The 23082-nt window shown below is 53.0% G+C and overlaps 5 protein-coding genes across 5 annotated transcripts; 3 read left to right on the top strand and 2 right to left on the bottom strand.

The window, feature by feature from the left end:
* Window positions 1-8768: 8768 nt before the first annotated feature.
* On the top strand, window positions 8769-10900 carry CORC01_12367 (uncharacterized protein; the record flags this gene model as incomplete). Its single annotated transcript, XM_022623988.1, has 4 exons — window positions 8769-9509; window positions 9643-10351; window positions 10529-10727; window positions 10855-10900. 4 exons carry the CDS (start codon window positions 8769-8771, stop codon window positions 10898-10900), a joined length of 1695 nt encoding a protein of 564 aa, XP_022469474.1.
* Window positions 10901-12206: 1306 nt separating this feature from the next.
* Window positions 12207-12416, top strand: CORC01_12368 (uncharacterized protein; the record flags this gene model as incomplete). The annotated part of the gene is made up of 1 exon (XM_022623989.1): window positions 12207-12416. A coding segment is annotated over one exon (210 nt), but the record flags the coding sequence as incomplete, so codon positions are not given.
* A 1837-nt stretch (window positions 12417-14253) lies between these two features.
* Window positions 14254-15827, bottom strand: CORC01_12369 (uncharacterized protein; the record flags this gene model as incomplete). The annotated part of the gene is made up of 2 exons (XM_022623990.1): window positions 14254-15533; window positions 15722-15827. The coding sequence occupies 2 exons, from the start codon at window positions 15825-15827 to the stop codon at window positions 14254-14256; spliced, it is 1386 nt and encodes a 461-aa protein (XP_022469476.1).
* Window positions 15828-18945: 3118 nt separating this feature from the next.
* Window positions 18946-21465, bottom strand: CORC01_12370 (mRNA cleavage and polyadenylation specificity factor complex subunit; the record flags this gene model as incomplete). The annotated part of the gene is made up of 7 exons (XM_022623991.1): window positions 18946-19076; window positions 19129-19972; window positions 20021-20375; window positions 20436-20639; window positions 20704-20834; window positions 20886-21051; window positions 21122-21465. 7 exons carry the CDS (start codon window positions 21463-21465, stop codon window positions 18946-18948), a joined length of 2175 nt encoding a protein of 724 aa, XP_022469477.1.
* Window positions 21466-22654: 1189 nt separating this feature from the next.
* Window positions 22655-23033, top strand: CORC01_12371 (uncharacterized protein; the record flags this gene model as incomplete). Its single annotated transcript, XM_022623992.1, has 3 exons — window positions 22655-22674; window positions 22735-22862; window positions 22945-23033. The coding sequence occupies 3 exons, from the start codon at window positions 22655-22657 to the stop codon at window positions 23031-23033; spliced, it is 237 nt and encodes a 78-aa protein (XP_022469478.1).
* Window positions 23034-23082: the final 49 nt, after the last annotated feature.

Here is a 23082-nt window from a genome sequence, read left to right on the forward strand (position 1 = left end):
TTGGAAAGGTCTTGCAACAAGGTCTTTATTACAGGGATAATCGCCACTCAACTACCCTTTCCCAGGCAGCGGCCATCACCTACGAAATATCAGGCCCTGAGTCACTGACTGAGTCAGAATGCATCGCCCATTAGCGACTCCAAATATGCTTGAGATTACATTGACTCCTGAGTAATACTGATCACTGGATACACTTCTAGGGGCAGACGAATACCGCAAGGAATAGAGGAAGATTCACGACCCTCGCTCGATCAAATCTATATTTGCACATTCCGCTCAAATTGACCAAACATCTACACAGCCATGGCCCGTCAACATTTTCCAGGGACCCCGTCCGCTCAGCACCACCACCATAGCCCCGTCGTCCCCGTCAAGACTAAATTGAAAGACCTAAGCCCCCGGCGTCACCTATCCGATTTTGTTCCCACATGGAGGGGACTCAACCAACATCGCATCGACTTTTGAATCTTGAGTCAAGTCCCCAGAAGAACGTCCACTGGCCTAGGAGGAGCACTCCACAGAAAGACCAGCAACTCTGTAAGTCTCAAGGTCGTTTGCTTACATCACACCGAATTGCCATATGCTCAAAGCACCAGGCGTTCAGCGATCTCATACCTGGCATCCCCGCCGGAGACCTTGCAGTTTCGGTCTGTCGTTGTAAAGGTGCCTTCTGCGGGCCGAATGGCTGGCTGTGTTTACTCCGAATACCTACATTATCCGTACGTACACAAACGCCTATTAGCAGACCTGGCACGCGCTTCAAAAGGCCCCAATTTGCATTGCAGGACAACCCTTGCATCCCACCCTCTCCAGGATGCGGCAGCTTGCACATCATCATTAAACGCAAAAGAGTGGGCACTTGTTAGTCGTCCCACGTGGAGGCTTGATTAAGGGAATCCGGCGGCGCCATTTCTGGGCGTGCATATCTTTCAACCCTAGACGGGAAAAGAATGAGACAAACAAGACAAGTTAGCCGCTGGACAGAAGACAGTTGGGGCTGACCCAAGGAGTCCGTCAGCCAATGCAGTCATGGACGTATACGAATACAGTACGAGGCACTTCACGTCAGTTCCTCTATCGGCACACCTCAGATCGAGAGTTATCTTGCGAATTCCGGTTGACGCAGTATGAACCACACGCTCTCGAGGACAAGGTGTGCGGGGCGGGGTTGGTGGGAAAAGGCTCCCTGCGTTGCTTTTCCGCCCGTGTGACGGCCCATCGGTTCCTCAGATTTGTGTGCCACGTTTCTGCCACCTGCCAGTGTAGGATCTCCGCTGGCGTTTGTTCTGAGAGAGCCCATTGGGCGGCTTCTCAACTCCCGGAGACCATCACACGCCCACACGACTGCAATACACCGCACCAAGCATCCAGTCTCGGTCGAAATGTGTACAATGTAAAGATTCGCTCTCACTAGGTCACAGACAAGATCGCGTTTATGACTCTAGAGACGGAGATAGGGCTGTTTTGACAAAATCGTCAAACAGCGTATGGATCCACGACGAAAATTCCACAGAGATTTCTACTGCCAGGACTCTGACGATGGAGAGAACTACCTGCAAACTTGCGCCGAGTCTCGTCGCACCCTCGCTCACTCTACACTGCTATGTTTAGGCAGCTCCACAACACCCCATACAGCAGAGACGGACCAGCAGCCTCTTCGCGTTGGTCTGCGTGTTTGCCGTACCAGCGAGAGGCACATTTTCGGTGTTTGAGCACCCCGACAGATGCGCCATAATGTATTGACAAAGAGTCACTTGCACGAAATGAACGCCTCTTACTGCGACCAGTCTTCTCTCCGCTTCCCAAGAGAAACGTTTGGTGACAATTCCCCGCACTTAGGAAGTTAGGTAGTCCATTCATCGCCTCCGCACACTGGTTGTCAAGTTTCGAACAAAAACGTACACGAACATACAGTACGAACATCACACTCTGACGTTCAATGTCTACTGGGCCCCTTGCCGTCCAGAAGCGAGTCGCGGGTGCCGTCTCACATCAGGGTACGCCCCTGGAAGATATCAGAGGGCGACGCGAAGCCTTGCTCAAGCAATTTATCTACACTGTATTTCGCCGACACAGAGCCGTCCCTAGACCCCTGTGCCTCGCAAGACAGGATCACTTGGTCGGTTGAGATCCGTTTTCGTCCAGACGGGATCGCTTCAGCGGAGACATCTACCAATTAAGAAGATCGTCATACCTTTGTAAAGGCATCATGCTTCGACTTTCGCTACAAGTTGAGAAGTTTTGCTTCGGGAGAGGAAACTTTGGCTTTGGGGTTTCATGAGTATGGCCTGGCAGTCTGAGGGTCCTCTAGTCCGGTACAAGTCAACCAGTACGGCTAAAAAGAGAGAGGAGAAGAAGAACTCTCCTGCACTTGAGCGACATGGCCATTTCTGGGGATGCGGCTAGGTGTCGCACTGACACCGACAGGGAAGAGACAACAAAAACAATCGAGCTGGCATTCAAGCAAATTCGGTCGAATAATGATACCATCTCCGTCAGAGGCAGCATGCCAATGGTCCCAACTGCTGTCAGAGAGCATGCACGGAATCCTCCGTTTGCAACATGAGCCAGCTCCCTTTTCCAGCCGAGCGAACCCTGACACGATTATTCAAATGAAATACATCTCAGTCACGTTTTGGCGTCGTAGCAGACTACTGCATCAACCGGTTGAGCAGATCGACATCTGTGCTACCGCTTATTATGAAGGACGTTCACCCGCTGACGATCTGATGCCATGATGCCGCCGTGCACTGGCAGTGCTTGTATCATCCTCGTCACAATTCATTCGCCTGTGACTGCTCGCTCTTCCCTAAGGACTGCGAATACTGAGGTTCAGCTGCCACGATGGCTTTCTGATTTTGTCGAGTCATTCTTCCCTTAGAAGTATGATTCGAGCTCGCCAATCGATGGCGAGTCATAATACGGACAGTAATATGTACTGCACTCCATCAGACCATCAGTGAGCAACTTCAAGGGACCCACGATGAGGGCCAGACCAGATCAAAGGTCATCCTTTGCAGCGGTCTCGGATGAGCCAGCGGCAATGCGTTTCTCGATGTGCACCTCGCAGGTGTGTAAGAACCTCGTCCTGTACACAAGAAACGTCGAAGATCCGACGTCTCCCATGCACCTCGCCACTATTAAGAGCATCGACAATGCTACAGTCTTATAACCCCTCCTAGTTCCTAATCCAGTACCGATCGTCGCGCGTCATCACATTACCACCTCCCCTTGCGTATCCTAGCTCACAATCTTGTCAGTTTTTTTGGTGCAAGAACTTTGGATCGCACGGCAGCTTGAAAAAATACATGGCTGTTGGCTTCTATAGCTCAACTCGATTCAGCAGACTGCATGGGAGGCGTTCGTGCCAATGCAGCATCGCTTACTTAGTTTTTCAGCTCACGTTTGCTGGCCAGGGTTCCGCACTGACTTTCACCATTTAATGCGTTCCGGAAACTTGATACCGGCCTGTACCGTATTGGGAAATCAACTTCACCAGTCAACGACAATTGACAGTCGAGGCATCAGATGTATGGAGTGCTCACCAGTTCATCTGCCAAGCCATCAGATTGACGGAACTCGATTTTGAAGGCTTGCCCTGGCTTTTCTAGTAGTCACACAAGTCTGAGCCACTTCCAACGGCCTCTAATTTTCACCCGAGGGCACCGCAGCCGGCCTCTGTCCCGGAATCAACGCTCGAGTCCTTATTGTAAGTGAGGATTGACCAGTGGTCTGATACGGTCGAAGACAACACAAAGACACCATTTCTGCGAGTCACCTCCAAATTGCATTCGACTTTCGCGTCAGATCGATATACGTGATCGGCCTCCAAGAATTTGATGATCGACCAGCAGTCCCATAGCTCAAGCTGGAAATCGATTTCTCGAATGGCTTGATTTCTGGTCTTTCGCATCCCTCGAATGTTGAAACCACTCGTCTTGGCCCATGACTGCAGCTACACACGGGTCCATACCGCCATCAACGACGTTTCGTAGCCCAATACTGCCAGACTAGACCAGCAAACATGTGTGAGACTGATGTGTTTGGGCCTTTGTCCGCCACATGTACGGAACAGCTGTTGCAACTAGGCACGGTCGCACTACAAAAGTTCAGACGACGAGCTCATGTACCGATACATCATACATCTCTCCGTCTAAGCTTCAAGCTTTCACCCCATACAACGCACTATGCCTAACCAATCCTCAGACGGCACCTGCACGGTAGCTCGGCCAGCTCAAAGACGGTTTGAAGATGGCCGGGACTTTTTCTCAAGTGTCGTCGAGGCCCCATCTTGCTGGCAATGGTGGAGCCACGGTCCCCAGAAAACTATCAATCAATAGAGCGGGGGAAAAAATGGATTACTCGTGAAGGCGCCAAAAATGCCGTCAACGGCTTCTAGCTCTCGCGGCTATCGAACGGTGTCTCACGCACCGTCGAAAACAGCAATGATGACCGTTTGGTCAGAACAAGGCGCGATGCTTCAGTCCGGCTTTCATGCGAACCAGGCATGCAGACCTCGTTTTATTCGTTTGGGAAAACCCTATCCTATTCCTGGGACAGTTCGATGAAGTTTTCGTTGACACTAGCAGCAACCAACCGCCAGAGTGCTGTTGGCTTGCTTAGCATGGGGAAATGGACGTGGTTATCCAGGCTCAATGATCTCCACCGGGGAGGTTTGCTCCCTTGCTGGCACAGAGCAGTGAATGATCCGGGCGCCAGCTGATGCAGATCTTGAAGGTCGCCGCCATTAGCTGCGTCGACGGCTGGCGATGACGAAATAGGAGCAGCCAGGGCAGCGAAACAAATCTATTCCGGCTTTCGACTCATGCTATTCGCAGGTGCTTCTTTTTGCTGCTTCGTCGTAGGTTCAGCGACCGGGAATACAGCTGTTTCGAATAGCATACTGCCTTCTTAAGCGGCGAATCATATTCTGGGCAGAAGAGGCAAGTGATGGGCCAAGGGCTTCGTCCCCGCAAAGCTACCTTACTCCGAAGCAGCAGTCTACGAGATCCCCTCGAGCTGGGGAGAAGTACAAACGAGGGGAGTTCTAATTCACCGAGCGTGGATCTCTTCCTCTGCCTGCATCGATGAGCTCGCCGAGGTGTCTTGGAAGGCTGTCCTTGCGCGTTGTGTCTTTCAGTCAGGTGCGGGGACGAACTACTAATCACAGACCGGGGCTATTACTTGGAACCGAGCCGGGTACCCAAGGCCTTTCTTTTTCTACCTGGATTGACATGAGACCGTCTCTAAGCTATGACCGAGAGATCTTGTTTTTCCGATCTGTCGACGGCACCATCTAGGTTGGCTTGGCTCTGGTAAGAAAGGATGCGACAAGGCAGTATGATCTATCCCTCAACCTAAGGAAACGATAGACCGCGCAACAGGATGACTCGACTACCAGCTTGGGTAAGGCGTGTGTGTACAGTTCAGTATGCACTAGACGGCCACAAGTCCCATATTGGAGAGGTGTCTGAGACATTGAGCTGTGCAACGAAAACCTGTTTGCAGCGGTTGCTCGTTGCCTCGTGGCGTGGTGCGTCGCCGGCTGCCCACATCTAACCAGTCCAGATTGCATCCCAGTTGGCCTCCCTCCCCCGTCGCCGACAACGAGGGAGGGTCGCTCCCACCCACACCATCGGTAGCCAGACATACGTTTCCTTAGAGGTTCACTTGATGGGTGATCATGGGTACCGGCATTTTCGGGGGGATCGGGTACGGGAGCCAATCTCCAGGCCGGCCGCGGCCCAGAGATATCGCTGCCACGGTGCCACGACAATGGTCCAAACGAGTCGAGACAGCACAAGGACGCTGACGGGTCGTTTCATTTGCTCTGTAGCGGCATTGTGCGACCATGCACGATCCAGAGACACGCGAGACGGAGATTGGCGATCGTGAACCGCAAGAGAAAAGACAGCTATATTTCCTTTGCGAGCGTCGGCCTGTGCACCCAAGTACGATGTCAGCCACAAGGGACAGAGAGATGGTCCCTCCCGAGGCCCGTTCTCGACCTCCCCGCCTTGCCGTCACGTCCGGACACTCGGTCCGGACCCGCGAGGAAAGCCTCAGCCGACAATCCTCATTAAACTCTCTGGCCCTGCTGTCACGGACGACTCACGGGGTGGAAAGACTGGAACAATGGAGATTATCTCTAGTGGTCCACGGCTTGGATTTCAGGCGACACGAAAATCAGAGGCTGATGGATAGCGTCCCGGCAATGATTGCAATGACCGCGCTCGCTTAAAAACAATCGTGCGGACAAGCTGATGTCGTGGCTTGGGCGGGCTTGCCCGACCCAGAGGAGGGGGGCCTGCAGACGAAGATCGGGCTACACTTCTCATCATTATCATCACCCTCATTCCGGCCGCGTTGTACAACGCTACGCAGCTCCCCTTTCGGCTTGTGTCCCAACCACCAGGGAGACATACGTCGAGCTGCCTTTGCACCAAGTTTGCTGGCCACCCCCTCGTGCCCTTTCCCAATCTTCATGTTCGGCTACCCGCTTCGCTAGAATAGGCGGGTGCATTTGGGTGGCCGCTACGGCAGTGTAGGGTCTATGCATTTTGTATCCCCATCCTTCGAATCTGCCTCATTTGATACGAATGTATGAATTTCTCCGCGACCCCAATTGTGCGGTAGGTCCCGATGCGCCGCATGCGGGAACCGAATTCCCTCGCGCCGTCTGTTTGGGCACTTCTCTTCGTGCCGCCGATCCGAGAGCGGTCGGGGTCAAGCGCATGGGAAGAGAAGTAAGCGTGGTAAGCAAGATGGTGGCTTGAGGCTTATTCTTCTTAGATCTGACAGGATCTGGTTGCGCTCGCGCGTCGCGCGGACTAAACCTTGGTCATGGTGTCTCCTACAACGCAAGGTCGTCAGAGGGGTCATGTATAGCGTGGCGATAGGGGAGACGGCGACAAGCCTCAAACGAGGTCAGGCCTTGTCGAGATTACTACAGAGTAGAGAGGGTTTGCTAATAATGGACTGTTCGAACGGCCCAAGGTTGGGCCATTTTTCTGCGATCGGAATCGAAACGAAGAGGAGAACGCGACTTGGCGAGAGGCGTGTAACATCAAGACTCTAGTCATCGAGCGGCCCAGATCTTGGCGTACGCGCAGCTGAAGCTGAAGCCGAAGCTGAGCTGAGGCTATCCGCGGTGATGGGAGGCCGGGATCCGGCGGTTTGGCTCACGAGGAGGATTCACTTTCACGGCGAGGCCGTGGCGAGGCCGTGGCGGGGCTTGTCCTCCCCAACGGTCGGTCGTTGAATGAGAGCTAAACGTGGTCTAGAGGGTCGCTGATGTGGTTGCTCCTTGTTCGGGGCCACGGGGGGAAATCATGGCAGTCTTTGGACGTGGCGTCGCGGTGTGTTATGTGTGGAGGTCGTGTGTAGCGGGAGGGTTGGATCCACGTACACCCCGAAAGCAGCTTCAGGGTTCGGATCGTGAGAGGGGGCGAGGTTTCTCGGGCCGCGAGACGTCATCCAGATCCGTCTTCGAGGTTCACATCTTGGATACTCTCTATATCTCTACTTTTCCTGTTATGTGTGCTGTCGCGCGGGCAGGATTCGTGGCCAAAGAAGGGGCGTGGCCGCGTGGGAAATGTCTCTGTTGCAAGCAGACAGAATGACGAAGATTACAACGGAAGCATCCAGCTTGACCGGCTGAGGAACTCTAGGACGGTACATTGTGAAAACGAGGAGCGGGGGTGGACGCCCCGCGAGTGAAATTTGCGAATCGCTAGATGCTAGTGACTCACTGAAAGGAAGGGAGAGGTCTTGCCTCTCCTTTCCACGTTTGCTGAGTGCGGTGGGTCTCTCTCATATCACTATCAGACCACGCCTCAAGCGAATGCCATGAGGTTATCTAGAAGGGTGGATATTTCCGCAAACGGATGACTATGGTGGAGGGGGCGGACCGGGCAGGCCGGGCGAAGAGTCGAGACCGAACGGCTGGGACGAGGTGGCGGGGAGATCAAAGCTAACGCAGACGTGAGGAAATCCATCTTTCAGATCGCTGGTCATATGGGATTTTTGAGACGGTGAACAAAAAATAAACCGAAAAAAAGGGGTAAAAAGATATTCTTGTTAAGAGTAGTAACCAGAAAGGGGCTGGGTGCCGTAGACACGGAGGAAATTGGGACCGCCGTTGCGGCGTTTCGGGAAGTTTTACTGCGGAGTTTCGGATTGGTTCGCGACTCTGACCGTCTGACGGGGGTTCGTGAATGCCGTGGGTGGGGCCGCAGGTGGCGGACTTTGTGCTTACGCGGAGCGGAGTTTGAAGCAGCTCCGCAACTTCATCCCATTCCCGGGCCCTCTACGACGCTCGACGGCACACTCTTTTCCGGGCGACCTGGAAGTTCACAGAGTGCACTGAACGAATCGCTCACTGGACTGGCGGAAACGTGCTCACCACCACCCCACGAATAGCAAACCGCGTAAGCTGACAGTTGCCTTGGATCCATCCCTCTGAAAGGCACGGGAACAGAGAGAGATACGACAGGACCTCCCCCTTGCGTCGGTTGTTTTTTGAGAAATCGTGATATCGCATCTTCCACCCATACCACGTCTTTTTCCCTCTCTTTCTCATGGTCAATGGGATTCAGCTGGCCGCACCGACCCATCTATTATCCGCCACTACTTTCCCTTCTTCCCCTTCTCTCCACAGTCCAAAACCCGACGCTGCCGCTGCCGCTGCCGCTACCGCTACCGCTACCGCCGCAGAAGCAGCAGGGCATTAGACCCAGCAACAGCGACAATACAGAGACGGGAGAGCAATGTCCGCCACTGCGGACGGTCTGAAAGCTATGAGTGATCTGGCGGACGCGGCGGACAAGTCCCGCCAGAAGAGTTGCAACGCCTGCGTACGGAGCAAGCGCCGCTGCGACAAGCGGACCCCACGCTGCACACGCTGCAGCGAGAAAAACTTCTCGTGCGTGTACCAGAACCTGCCGCCTACCTCTGCCAATGGCGGTAGTGGTGTAGGTGTTGGGAACCTCGGCGGCCGGGTCGACTCCTCTTCCTCCGCTGGCGGTATGAGCAGTAACCCAGACGACACCCTCCAGGCTATGGACATTGAGGATGATTGCAGCAACATCAACGATGACCTCCCTGCCTTTGACTTCAACACACTCAGTGATCACCATCTCCAACAGCAACAGCAACATCATCAACTTCAGCAGCAGCCCACACCGCCATCGTCATCGTACATTGAAGGCGGGCTCCCGACGATAGTAATGACGGAGGACATTCAAAACAGCATCGGTAGCGGCAGCAACAGGAGAAACGTCGACAACGCCACGTCAGTGCCGTCGACACTGTCCCTGAACCTCGACTTGAATGCCGCCAACGCGCCATTCGACTTCAACTCGGTCATGGATTTCCTGAATGCCGACCCGACGGCCGGCGGCGAGCTGCAGCTCTGGGAGACGCCGTTGACGCCCGTGATGCAGAAGAACATGCTGCCGGAGATCAACCAATCGAACCCGTGCGAGTGGGATGAGATGGGAGATATGTGTGTAAGTGTAGAATTCTCCTCATTCTTTGTCGCTCTACCCCCTTAGATAAACTCACCGCTCTTGCATCTCGCTTGCCCATCCTCTATGCCCATTCTCGTCTCAGTCACACGTCTCTCTTTATCCCCCCCCGTAGCTCTCTCTTCAAATCCTACCCCATGCCGTCCAAGGGATGAGAACTCACGCGTACCCACAGAGCGGCTTCCAACCATGGCAAATCCACGAGCCAAACTCTCGCGTCGGCCACCTCGTCGGCCTCGTCAAGAACATGCACGTCGTCTTCGCCCAGACAAAGCAAACCTCCTTTCTCCACCGGCACCTCTACCGCGGCGTCCGCGAGACGCCCAGGCCACTGATGGCGGCCTATACCGCCATCTCGGCGTACGCGGGCATGACGGAGTCTAACAAGGACTGGGCCATTCGCGCCGTCTGTGAGGGTGCCAATGAGATCCTCAAGAGCGGCCGTGGCGCCAAAGATTCCTCCTCTCCCTCGTCGTCGACGACGACGGCGGCGACGACAGCGGGAAGCAACATGACGGGGCACGAGAAGCTTGCGAGGGCGCAGGCGCTGTTTCTGATCCAGACGGTGCGGTGCTTTGACGGCGATGTGACGCTGAGGGCGCAGGCGGAGCGGGACATGGTCGTCTTGGAGACGTGGTTGAAGGAGCTCGAGGGGCTGAGGGACAACTTTGACGAGGTGCACCTGCTGGATGATGGCGCGTTGCGGGGGAGGCCGCCGAGGTCTTGGGAGGTGTGGATTTTCAACGAGTGTGTGCGGCGGACGGTGTTGATGGGGTATATTTTCACGAGCATGTATCAGATGCTCAAGAGTGCTGGCGAATTTGGTAAGTTACCTCCCCCCCCCTCTCTCCCATCTTCTTGCCTACACATTTCTACAACGTACCAATGCAGTCTCGAGTGTTTCCCGTCGGCTCCCGACCCCCACACACCCAATGCCGGCACTTGGCTGCGAGACAGAAAGAAAGAAAGAAAGAAAACAAAGCTGACTCTTGTTGTGATAGATCCTGACATCGCGCCTTGGCTGATCCCGAACCGCTGGACCTTCTCAAAACACCTCTGGGAAGCCCAGTCCTCGCCGGCCTTCTTTTCGGCGTGGCGTGAGAAGCCCATGTTCTTGGTCAACAGTTTCTTCGTGCAGGACGTCGCCAAGATGGCAAGACCAGCGGACGTGGACGATTTTGCGAGGATGTTCCTCACCATGTGAGTATTTGCTCCTTGTTTGTCTTGCCTCCTAAAAACCCTTCCTTCCTTGCGGACTAGGATAAAAGAAAGGTGCGGGTCTGGATGATGGTCACTGTGATAGAAACTAATCTGTTCGTGATGATAGGAATGTTGGTGTCGAAGAGACGAAGCATTTCATGCTAGAGGTGTAAAATGGGGGTCCAGGGCTCGGCCAGACATGGCTGTGTGCGACATTGCACATTTCTCTATGAAGCGGAAAGAGGATGCGGGACTTTTGCGAGACGATTTTAATGATGAAGTAGCTTCCAAGATGATTTCACGGGGTCTTTTGGAGAAGCGGGATGGGCTTTGGCTTCGCGGGTTATCTTGGTCAAATTGGAGTTCCGGGTACCTGGTATAGCGGTCAATTTGTTGACATTTTACACCGTCTGGGAGGGGCGCGTAGGTCATGGTCTGGCTGGACCTGTATGTTTCAAGTCTTGACGTAGCTGTAGTCAACAAACTTGAATATCTCGACGATTGATTGCATTGAGTCATTGTGAGTCAACTCGTCAATGCGGATCTGTTTCCAATCAAAATCTTCATCGTAATAGACAGCCACGAGACTAGGCGAAGAGAATTTACAGAACTGAACCCGCCATCAGCTGCGTTCAGCAGCTGAATGAGATGTATGCAGTAGTCCTCTTTCACAAGGTAGAGACAGGAGGGGCACATGCTGTTGTTCAGTCGAACATGCTCCGAGAGCTCCAAAGGGTCGATGGGAACCCCTTGCTAGTCAGCGGCAACATGTTCACACTGGCTTGGTTACCGTCGTCTTGGGACATCGTCTCTCTCTTTCAGAATTTAATATATATGTAATGGTTGAAAGACACTGGCCGAGACTAAGTTCCGGTGGGCTCATGGTCAGTCGACTAAACTTGTTTAAAAAGTAAGGAGAAACAGGAGACGGGTGATTTGTGAACAAAATTGACACAGCCAGACTAATTTGAGGTAAAACATAACCGCTTTATTCTACCCTTGTCGAAAAGTGCGCAATACGGTAGCATGAAAAGGGCAAAGTCAGGGGGTCCCAACAGCTTCATGTTGGCGTACTGAAGGCCATGAGGACCCAGAGTACGTCTACGGCAGGGGGTTACAGCTGGACAAAAGTCATGAGCAAGCCAAAGAAGGACAATTTCTGCAAAAATATAGAGTATGTTCCGTCCTTGTTTTCCCGACAGACAGAGAGAACGAGAGAGAGCTCATGTTCCAAATGTGGATTTTGTCCACTGTAGCAAATACCAGAGACAAGTACGTATAAAACAAGTCAAGATGCGTGATAATTCTCTTGGGTAGCCCATCTTCAATAGACTCATCATTAAACTATTCAGCAATAAGCATACTCGAAACCAAACATCTCCAATCCACGCTCATCACCCCGAATTCGGCACAACCAGACTCGAAATCAACGACACCAACCAATCTCTAATCATTTCTTCAAATTTTACACGGAAAGATAACTCTCAGGTTGCAAATACGTCAAGCAGGAATAGGGACCCAATCTACTACCACCATCCCTCCGAACCCTTTTGGCAGGATTCCTCCAAGGGCAAGGGGGCCCTGAGCTTCGGGGGTACGAAGGACAACAACTGGGGATGTGCCCCGGGAGGCAGTTCAGGGGGTAGCGGTGGCGGCAGCAGCGGCGGCGGCGGCGGCACCAAGAAGTAATAGCGAATGGGTTCTTACGGTCAAATTGTGCGGAACCGGGCTGTGGTCTAGATTGACCAGGCTGGATTGTGATGATGGATTCAATTGGATTTCAAATTCAGTCTTAGTTCCAACGACAGCATCTACATAATTCTATAGTGAAATCTTCCACAACTATTGTGTGTTGAGGCAATGTGGTGGGTGGGTGGTGGTGATGTGAGTTGGCGTATAAAGATTTCAAAGAGATGGTATACGTATTTGTGAAACTGACTTGCTTCTTGCGTACCTTGATTCGAGCTGCCTGGACTAATTTTGGTGCCATGTTCGTATCCCTATAAACCATGCAAAGAATCACTTACAGCGATTATTGTGTGGCAGAACTCGCCCACTCTCCGTGTAATAAACCCACGTCGCCCGCTGGCGCCTCTTCTCTAGATTTTTTGTACACGTCTTGTAAGGAAGGGCATCAGAGGGATTAACCTCCCGCGAACTTCGCCTCAAGTAATTGCCAAGGATAAGTACCTCGGATTATTAGTATAACGTGTTGTTATTTACTCTATGGGCAGTACAGACGTGTAAGGAGGTCGGGGTCATTCCTCTTCAATCGAGCATGGTCATAACCTGGACGACCATGGGTCGTGGTCTTCCAGCAAAAACTTGAGGGGGCCTCAGTCAGTTCCCTCCAGCGCAAACATGCCTGGCCGCGCCATACTGCTTGGGAGGCACGGGGGCATCCATCACTCTGCCACCTCGTATATCCGGGTCGAAACACCGCATGGTAATGCGGGACGTTGAAAGGCCGCCGCCAGCATACCACAACAAACACGAGAGTGGGGAAAGGGGACTGGTCATCGTACATCTGTCTTGCTAGCAGCATGTTTCTGGAACGGCTCTGTTCTGCCTGCCCAACTGAAAATCATAGTAGAAGCTCTGCTGGCTAGAACAGCCCATCATCGCCCCTTCCCAGCACGATAATGCTCAGTAATACGGAGACATGGTGGGAATAATCAGAATATAAAGCAAAGTCTATATTTTTTCCTTTCTGGCCCGAGATGGTTAAACTCATGGCTCGCTCCGAAGTGGGGAGCTGATTATAGACATCAACCGGAGGCGGAGTGCGAAAGCATTCCCCGAACCCACACGAATTCGACCGAATCCCACGCCGTAGCTTAACGCCAAAAACTCCCAAATCCCTACTTATACCTTGGCCCTTTTTTTTTTCCTAGAGAAAAAAAGTCCGGAGAGAAAAAGTCAAAGCTAGCTTCCTTGAGGAGTGACTTTCAAATGCCCCTGAATGCCGGATCCCCCCATTCCATAGGTATGCTGGAGAAAACACAAAGGAAAAAGACCCAACGTCATCTGTATCCAGAAAAACCTCTAGTTCTGCCAGGGATGCTTTTAGACCCCGGCTCTATCTTTGTGATCTTTGATGTTTTGCTTGGGTACGCAATCTTCTGACCAGGGTCGTGGAGAAGTGGAAAAAAAAAAGAAGACAGGAAAACCCTAAATTCGATGTTCGAGGCGTCAACTTCATTGATGAGCCCTCCTGCGTTTCGCCATACACAGTATCTTCTCTACCTTGTGTTTTGATGTGGCGTGTGTTGTTTTGTGTCGTCTCGGACTTGCGCGTGGTATATTGCCGAGATGTAGAAGTAGAGCATAAAGGCCAGCGACAGCGTCTGTTGGGGGTTTAATACTGAGGTTATTGTGATTGTCGAGGTTTGCAGGGCGCAGCTCACTTTCCAGTAAGGATGGGACGGTGAGGCTGTATCCCTGACGGTGAATTGCCGTTGGCAAGGTGCGGGTGGGCCGAACACACCACACATCTTTCCCCCCGACTGAGACGAGGAGGAAGCAATTATTGCAAAAGCTCCTTTACGTTTTCTTTTACGTTGAGTGCCCACTTCAGCTTCGCCAACGTCGACCTCGTCTCCTCGAGCAATTTTTCCTGCTCGGCGTCCCGCCCAGCAACGCCGGCCTTGATATCCTTGAGCAAGAACTCCTGCTGCGCCTTGTACTCGTCAAACTTGTTCTGAATCTCCTCCTTTTGCCGCCTCAGCTCCTTGATGTTGCCGTCCTGCTGGTCGCACAGGTCCCTCAGCGCCGCAATCTTCTCATCGTCGCGGCGCCGCTCCTCGACGACGCCTGCAATCTCGGACCGCAGCTTCAGGTGCGCGCGCTGCACCTCGTCGCCCTGGTCCTTCCAATGCGAGCTGATGGCGTTGTACCGGCCCTCCATGAGCGCGGCGTGGGTGTTTGCGTCCTCGACCTGCTTCGTCGTGCTAGAGCGCATCTTTTCCATTTCGTCGTGCCACAGGCGCTCCTTTTCCTTGGCGTCCGCCGTGCGCTTTTTTTCCAACTCGACATTGGCGTTGAGGGTCTCGACCTGGCGCTCTTTGCGGCTGAGGAGCGTCTTGGTGACGCTCGCTTCGAGTAGGCGGCTCTCGTAGTCGCTGATGATGCGCTCCATCTTGTCCTCGACCAGCTTGGCTGCCTGCTTCGCCTCCTCGGCTCGTAACCGTTCGATCTGGATGTCACGCTTCAGGGATTCGTTGTCGCTGACGAGCTTGTTGATGACCCTTCCTGTCTTTCCCAGACCTGCCTTGCCAATGGTCGAATCCCAGCCTGGGCCTTGCCCGTCGGCCCCGGGGGCAACATTCTCATCGTCGACGGGTGGCGTCTCTTCCCTCCTTGCCGAGTCAAGTTTGATGGTGTTGTCGTTACCGCCGTGAGGCCAGTCGTGTTTTAACTTGACGCCTGGCGCCCTTTCTTGGTGATTCGATGCCATGCTGACTGCGCTGGCGTTGCTATTTACGGAACTGGAGAATGCGGAAGTGTGTGAGGGAGCGTCGGAGCTCGTGTCGCTCGCGGCTTCGAAGCTGGGTACTGTGCGGATGGTCTGGACCATCTTAGGGGCGCCTCGGGGAGAAGGAGAAGCGCTCGGCATCGACTGAAGTTTTTCGTCGATGCGCGTATTCAAGCTACTATTGCGTATGGTGAGGGATTCGGACGAGAAGGAGGTGGTGGTGGTGGTGGTGGTGGTGGTGGGAGGAGCGAGTGTGCGGCGACTGCTCGAGGGACCATTTAGCGAGGGCGTCGTCAGGGAAGAAGTTTTGTTTGAGGCAGAGGCGTCGAGGTCTTGGGAGGTTCAAGGTCAGCACGATGGTCACCTTGGGTGGCTTCCAGGAACGGCAGCGGTAGCGCAGGGCCAACCTCCTGAGGATTAGATGGTCGGGAGAGGTTAGAGGCAAAAGGGCGTGAAGTGGGCGGGTGGTGGATCAGGGCGAGGTTTCAATCAAACAGTGCCAAAGGATGGGGACCCTTACCGAGAGCAGAGTCTTGTGGAGGAATATCAAGGTCGGGTACCTGATGAGGGTTGGAGGACAGTCGTTGCTTGTCGTGTTTATTATGCTTTTGCAGTCGACTTGGCATGTCTATGGGTCATGTTATTCAGTACCGTCCTGTTGGCGTTGATTGCTTATAGCCCAGGTAGGCTGGTCGGCAGGCTGGTAGTTCGCAGTTTGTTTAGTGTTTTAGTGATGGGGTGGTTTAGTGATGGGGTGGTTTAGTGATGGGGTGGTTTGGTGGTGGTGTGGTGGGTGGTTGCAGCAGAAAGTTGGGGGCGGGCGCGTTCGTCTTTTGGATTGGGCGTTGGTTGATTTTGGCTGCGGTCGAAAACGGCGGCCCGTCTGATGTCGGACGGCGGCTGACGTGTGGATTGGATGCGCGGGTTCGGTGAATATTTGGGGAAACTTGAGGAAGACACTGCCTAGAATAGGCGGATGTCCGGGTCAAGGAGGGCAGATGTTGGAAAACAATGGGACGGGAATCTCGGCCTCGAGAGAAGAGGTTGAAAAGAATTACGCTACCTACGTCAGTCAATCAGGAATTTGGACAGTCTTCCTCTGACAGGAGAGGAGGTAAGGTGAGAAAGGAGGGTCGAGCGAGAAGGGAAAAGCCCAGATAAAACTAGACAATGGCCGAGACAAGCATAAGGCAGATCAGAGCGGGCGGTTAGTAATTCCTAGGGTGCCTCATTAAGTAACTTGATCAATTAGTCCAAGGGACCCGAGGATTTTGCTGGAGTCGGGTGGATGCACGCGCCGCTGCCTTGTTCGCTGCTGCACTGGGATTCGGTTGCTTTTCTTCGTCCGCCTTTCTTTCTTTCTTTCCAGGTTCTTTCAATCAACCAGTACCTACTATCTACTATACCTACCTATCTACCTTAGCCAGGTGCCGGCACAGACTGGGGAACAAAACATCAACACTGACAACATGCAGGGCGGTACAACACACCGCATTGATGCACAAGATATTAGACACCGGCAGTGGGCAAATCACATCAAATGGGCCACGCTAGAGTTACAAACCAAGCGTGACAACCTTGACGTGACCAGTCAAAACCCCCCACTGAAAAGCAAGATACCATTCCCGTCTGTTCCCCAGCAACCCGGCTGCTGCGTCACTCATCCCTCTGCAAAAACAGTATGGGGATGGCAATGCACAGTTCCCCCTATTGTCTTGCCCTCTTGCCGTCTCAGTCTTACCCCCCAGTCCCTAAGTTATCAGGCAAGGGGGACGGCGCGTGTTAAGGGAAAACTAACATTTCCATGATGCAAATGCGCATAGCATCGCATTTCCTTCAACTCTGGTTCCGAGAATAGCCCACTTTCCTTTCAAGCACCTTGAACCAATGTATGGTATACGGCCATACGGGAACACACCAACCACTGGGAAAGAAGCCAAATTTGACATAGTATATTTATCTTGTATGCAAAACACGTTTCTGAACAAAACTCTACCCAGCATCCTCTCTTCCCTATTGTTCCCTCAAACTAAGAATACTCTATACATATAAGAACAATCTTAGAGATTGTACGAAGTACACAGACACTCGGCCATCAATAACCCACGCTTTCCACCCCTCGTTCATTCCTACCACCGTCCCGTCCCCGTCTTGAGAGCTTCGAATCCCAGCGCAGATCAGAGCCACATCTCTGTTTTTAATCCCCCCTCCTGTCCACCTCGTCTAGGAAGACACCCAAATCCCAGTCAGTAATGATTGGATTCCGAGAGCTTCGAGTTGGTCTACGAATTTTCTTCCTCCTCTGAACCCATCTCTGCAAGGCCCCCTTTTTCCACCATCCCAGGGATCCCTCACCAACGTCATCAAGGCATATATACGCGAGGCTTAGGTGCTCCATCCAGTTGATCGACCCCCTTTCCAAAACCTTCATCTCATCTTGAAACTCCCCCGCCACAATGGGTTAAGAAAGACTCTAGTCTTGAGATCTGCAGCGGGAGAGTAGAAGGAATAAGAGACAAAAAGAAGTCCACCGATTTCGTCTCCACTCAACAAACTCTGCAAAGGCTTCGTCGGGTCTTCGGTCTCGTCCATGGCCGTTGTCGCTTTATTATTAGTACACATACAGTCTGAGCATGCACGAACTCACCGCATCCTTTAACTATCTTGATGAGTTGGCTTTCCCTCGACAGCTTACACGCGGGAACGATTACAACTTTGGCCGCGCTGTCCGAAACAGTACACTCGCTCGAGCACCGACTTAGATCCTATCTACCTAGGTTGGACATGAAGCTGCCATGACACGAACCTCGTGATATGGGAAATGCTGCCACCCTCCACCTCCTCTCGATCTCCCAAGCAGCCCATACTGTTGAATCATGAATTGTCCAATGTGTCCTACCTTGCGTTGAATAATTGTCCACCGACCACCGCGACCTAATTTGTTCCATGCCTGTGGTGACATACTGCCCCTAGCTCGGTCAAAATACAAAGGTAGTCAAGACGAACAGACGTCGGAAAACACCCCCCCAAACCCCGTACTCCAGTTTCCCCGACCGACGCTAACGTCAGACCTAGGGACGGCGCAAAACCGAGGACGTCCACGCAAGCCACTCTTCCTCCCTCTCCCGGGAATCCGTCAACGGTCTGATCATTGCTAGGCCAGGCCATCGCCGCATTCCCATCGTCCTTCAGGCGCTGGAACGTCATTGACTCATGTCACCACCTCAAGATAGTTGTGGATCGTGAATGGCGAATGAAGAGGATTCAGCGGGCTCTTAACCCGCCTCGGAGCCTCATTTTACTGACTTGCTTTTTGGGACCCTGCCGCCCTTGATTTGTATATATGTACACAGTAGTACACAGTAATCCGTACACTGCCATCATTCGAATCCTATCGAACGCCAGACAGACCTATGCTATGCCATGCCATGCCGATTTGCTTCCATTGCTTCTCTTCGTCGACCTTGACCTCCCTGCTTGTCTCTCAAAAGTCAGAGAGCCCTGCAAACCGCTGGCCGCCGCTTCGCTCCAGTTTTCTTGGGTATTCGTTGGGCTCCGCAACTATCAAATCATCCCTGTTCAAAACCCCTCTGTTTTGAATGACGCGGTGGCACGTGTCCCGAACCTTGTTGTCACTCGTAATATCCTTCGATGCCATGCACAGCTAATCCGAGAACGTGGTTCGTAATATCCCAGCCGCAAGTTGTATAGCCCGCATGAAAGCGGTCTCGGTCGCGGCCATACTCATGTCGTAATAGTCGTCGTGTTGTTCCTTGCTGGTGCGGTTCCAGCCTCCGCAGCTGCTCTAGCCGACTCTAGCCAGGTCGGGCGGAACTTAACCAGGTACTTTGCCGCCAGTGGTCGCGCGTCCTCGTCTGCATAGCCAATCAGTATCACAAGTAATGCAAGTAGGTAGAAAGCACATACACTCTGTCCAGATATCTTGCACCGTATCTAGAGCCAAATCTTTGGCCGGCGGCCGCATCATTACCAAATATAATAGACTCGTCAACGCCAGAGGCACCACCAGCGGATCCCGACACATCAACTTCACGCGTGATAAGATGGCGGGGCTGAGTTCAGGGACCTCACCCAAAAACCGAGTGATGACCTTATCTTGGGCGTTGAGATACTGAGAGAAGCCGTCAATCAACTTCAGAGCCCATTTCTCGTAGTGCAGAGGATGATCTCCCTCCTGTTTCTTCTGCAGCTGGTCGTTGTACCATTCTTCATGTAACCAGGTGATGGCGACATCGATCCGGCGGCGGAAGTCCTCGAGGACGTAGGTATACAAGGACTCTCGAATACTGTCGCCGAGAGACAGGCGGCCAGTGGCCTCATCCTTGATACCATCCTCCAAGCCTGCCGACGAACGACTCGCCAAACGGGTAATAATGGCAATCCAAGATTCTCGGTCATTAGTGCTGGCAGCTAACCGATTGATGCCAGACTTGGACTTTTTCTCAGGATCCTCTAGCGTCTTGACAAACTGGAAAAGCGACATGACAGAGCCTTGACCTGCGCTAAGGGCCAACTCGGGCGTAAGTGCTGGTGGAGGTGGTAGTCTAAACGACCTCAGACCGAGATCACCGTCGTCTGGTTTAGCCATAGGATCACTATCCAGCTTATTGAGAATTTGCTCATTGTCCTCAGCGGCGTAGAAATCTGGCTCGTAATCATCATCATCATCCTCTACACCAAGAGGAGCAGTTTCGGGATCGATTTGTGGTGCAGGCTGGGCGGCCAGCACGTTGAGTCGTCCTCGGATACCCTAGACAAATTTAGCAAAGGTCGCCTTGTATGCTTGACTCGGACCTACCTCGACGGCTTTTGTAAGCAGTTGGGCATCTGTCCGAAGGAGTGTGGTGATGCTAATTCTCGCAGCTAGAGCTGTGGGCAATGTGCCGACATCGAAGGCCTTTAGTCCTTCACTTCCCGTCAGAGTAAAGACGTCGCCTAGACTGTGAGGGCCTGGCGGCAGTGGCGTGATTTGTATCTGCGGTGTCGTCGCGATTTGAGGTGTAATACGCTGGCGCTTAGGATCTATGCCCTCATGTTGCTGCTGTGCTTCAAGAGCTCGTTTCCGGCCGGATTCGTCAAAGATCTCATGTTTCATGCGCATCATTCTTTCCACATGTTGCTGAATTCGTTGAGCCATGGGGTTGTGAGGGTCGCTTTGTCACGACGTTAGTGAGAAAACAAACGAATTTGTGCACATGAGACTAAGGATATACCGTTTGGCCAGATGTATCAAGAGCATTCGAGTAGTTTTCTCCATGGACTTTACCACCACACGAGTTCTTGGAGTCATTGGCGAGTTTGCAAGCTTCATCGGGTTGAAGTTGAGAACGGCATTCAGGATCCTGTTTGCAGTGCCAGGCCGGCTGCGGATCAAAATGGAAAGGCAGTTCAAAGTGGCATCAACGAGCAAAACATCACTATCACCACGGGGCTGTGGTTAGCTGTAATCAGACCTTCCCTGCTCCCACTCGAAATCCTTACCTGCTGTTCTCCTGCAATACGCTCAGTATCCTGTCCAGTAAGCCAGCTCCTTCGGCGTCGAGCGTCCTAGCATCCAACGTCTGGTGATTTGGCGGGATCTTGTCTAGGGATACGTCGAGGGAATCGCCACGCTAGACAACATGTTAGTAACCCACCAAAGCATACTCTTGGGTTCATCGTACTCTCGGTTCGTTGGGATTGGCCGCTGATTGTGCTAGAACAACTCGCTGCGCAAACTTGACACAGCATATCCGCACCATGGATTCGGCCTCGTCCCAAATTCGAAGAATCCTCTGCTTTATCGCGACCACTCGCTCCCATGTAAATGTGTCGTACGAGTTGTTGATGCTACCGATCCAATTAGCCTCCAATCCACACAACGTAGCCAGAGTATGTCTAATAGCACATGCGCACGTACATCCATCGCAGCGCCAAGGGATAGATACTGGCTGCCGTCTGAATAGCGCTTCGCAGGACGTGAGCGTCCTGGTTGGGAGTCTCGACCATCGTCTGTAGAGTGTCCAGCACAAACAACTGCATCGTCTCCTTCTCGCTTCCGGGGAGGGCTGGCGTCGCGAAGGCCTCGGCGAGGAAATCGGCGCCCCATCGGCGGAGTTCGACGCGCCCGGTAGGGCCGACGATGGATAGGATGCTTTTTACGACCGTCGGGTAGTACTTCACATCGCCGAGGACGAGCTTTCTGGCGTCGTCCAGTTGGCGAATCTGGTCGCTCACGGATACCTGCGAGGAGGGAGCCGCCATGATTGCAGCGAGCTTGATGGGTAAAGACGCAACGAACCTGGAAAGTCCCGGGCAGACGAGCAAGAAATGAAAAATGGATGAAAGGTACGTGTGTTGCCGACTATCGAATTTCGGGCAGGTTGAAAGGAAAGTTGGGTATCACGAGGGCAGCAGCTGTCGCGACTTGTCGAAATATGGAGAGCTCAAGCTTTTCCAGAGCACCATTCTTCAACGCGCCGGAAAACACACAGTCGCAATGGTGGAAAGTCGTGCAATTCGTCGAGAAGGATGGTGAAAGCCAGATGGGTGATGAAGCAAGTCCAGGCGATTCGTATCGGCTGCCCGTCGGTGTGATTACCTCGTTTGCCTTGCTCCAAAAGTCTGATGGATTCCCTGCGGTGCAAGAAGAGGCAGCGAGCACCTACCGACGTTGAGGGACTGCGTGACAAGCGACGCGGGTTATGACGGGGCGTGTCGACGGCTGCTGGCTGTTTTGGGTTAGCGCATCGGCTGCCCTCGAGCCTTCCGGGAGCTGTGGAGCCTCACCAGGCATGGAAGGTGCGGTGCCTTCCAGGTCACTTGTAACGCTTGTTCAAAGGTCTACTAAAGTAGGTCCCTGGTGGTGCGTTCTCGATTGTATGATGGAGGAATAGCACCTAATAAAAAAAATCAAATAGCCGCCGTGATGTAATGACCATGGATATATTCCATGCACCTGGAGAAATCAGATGCTCAGTGGATCAATTGGTTGAAGCTCAATATTTTCGAGCTTGCGGTCGCAGGCCAAAAGGCTAGGTAAGGGAAGAAAGAGGCAGGTTCGAAATCAGCTTCCCCTGTGCAGGTACCCATCTACCTTGAGGTATCCGTAAAAATGTCTCTCCCGCAAAGGCAGCGACGCAGTTTCTGACCCCCCCAAAAACAAAGCCGCTTGCAGACGACCCTGCTGAAGCTTATCGGACCAGTCTACGTCACTATCAGTTCTGCCGTACTTTCTCCGTATTATCGATAGGTACCAACCAGCGTCAAGGCAATCAACGCCGGCGCCTGTGGAATTTCATTCGGTTCGACCAGCGTTTGCGACGGGACCGACATTGAATTTCCTAATCCGCGGCGCAAACTACGAATCGTCACCCTCCATCAGGGCTGATCAACCTACCTCACGAAGCCTCGATTACCGGTTCACGAATTACTGTCTCAGCATTCAGTCACCATGGCGATGTGCGTCCATCCGTTCTCCCGTTCATCGCCCGCCGGATGAGCAGTGGTCTGACAAGCAGGAATACTCTACAGCCCCCAAAAGTCCTCCTACTACGATCGCAACCTCCGTCAAGGGCCCGCCCTCATCAGAGCCCGCAAGCCCTACCTCACCAAGAACCTCGCTGTTGGCACTGGACTGTGGTGCTTCGTCGGCGCAGTGTGTATGTGGCGAACCTCTCCCATGGCTCCTCTTGTTACCGAATCGTGGATCCTGGGAGTCAACTAATTACTTCTAAAACATAGATTGGTATACGATTAAAGCGGTCGGTCAAGATGAGTTTGAAGACGTCAAGGTCCCCGATGCTCCGAGGCAGCCAGCAAAGTCCAACTAGGCTGGTAGAGTAGGGCGGAGGAATTATGTGGTGTACGAGTCCAGCGCAA

The sequence above is a fragment of the Colletotrichum orchidophilum genome (assembly GCF_001831195.1).
Source record: "Colletotrichum orchidophilum strain IMI 309357 chromosome Unknown Scaffold_151.1, whole genome shotgun sequence".
In the NCBI taxonomy this organism is placed as follows: domain Eukaryota; kingdom Fungi; phylum Ascomycota; class Sordariomycetes; order Glomerellales; family Glomerellaceae; genus Colletotrichum; species Colletotrichum orchidophilum.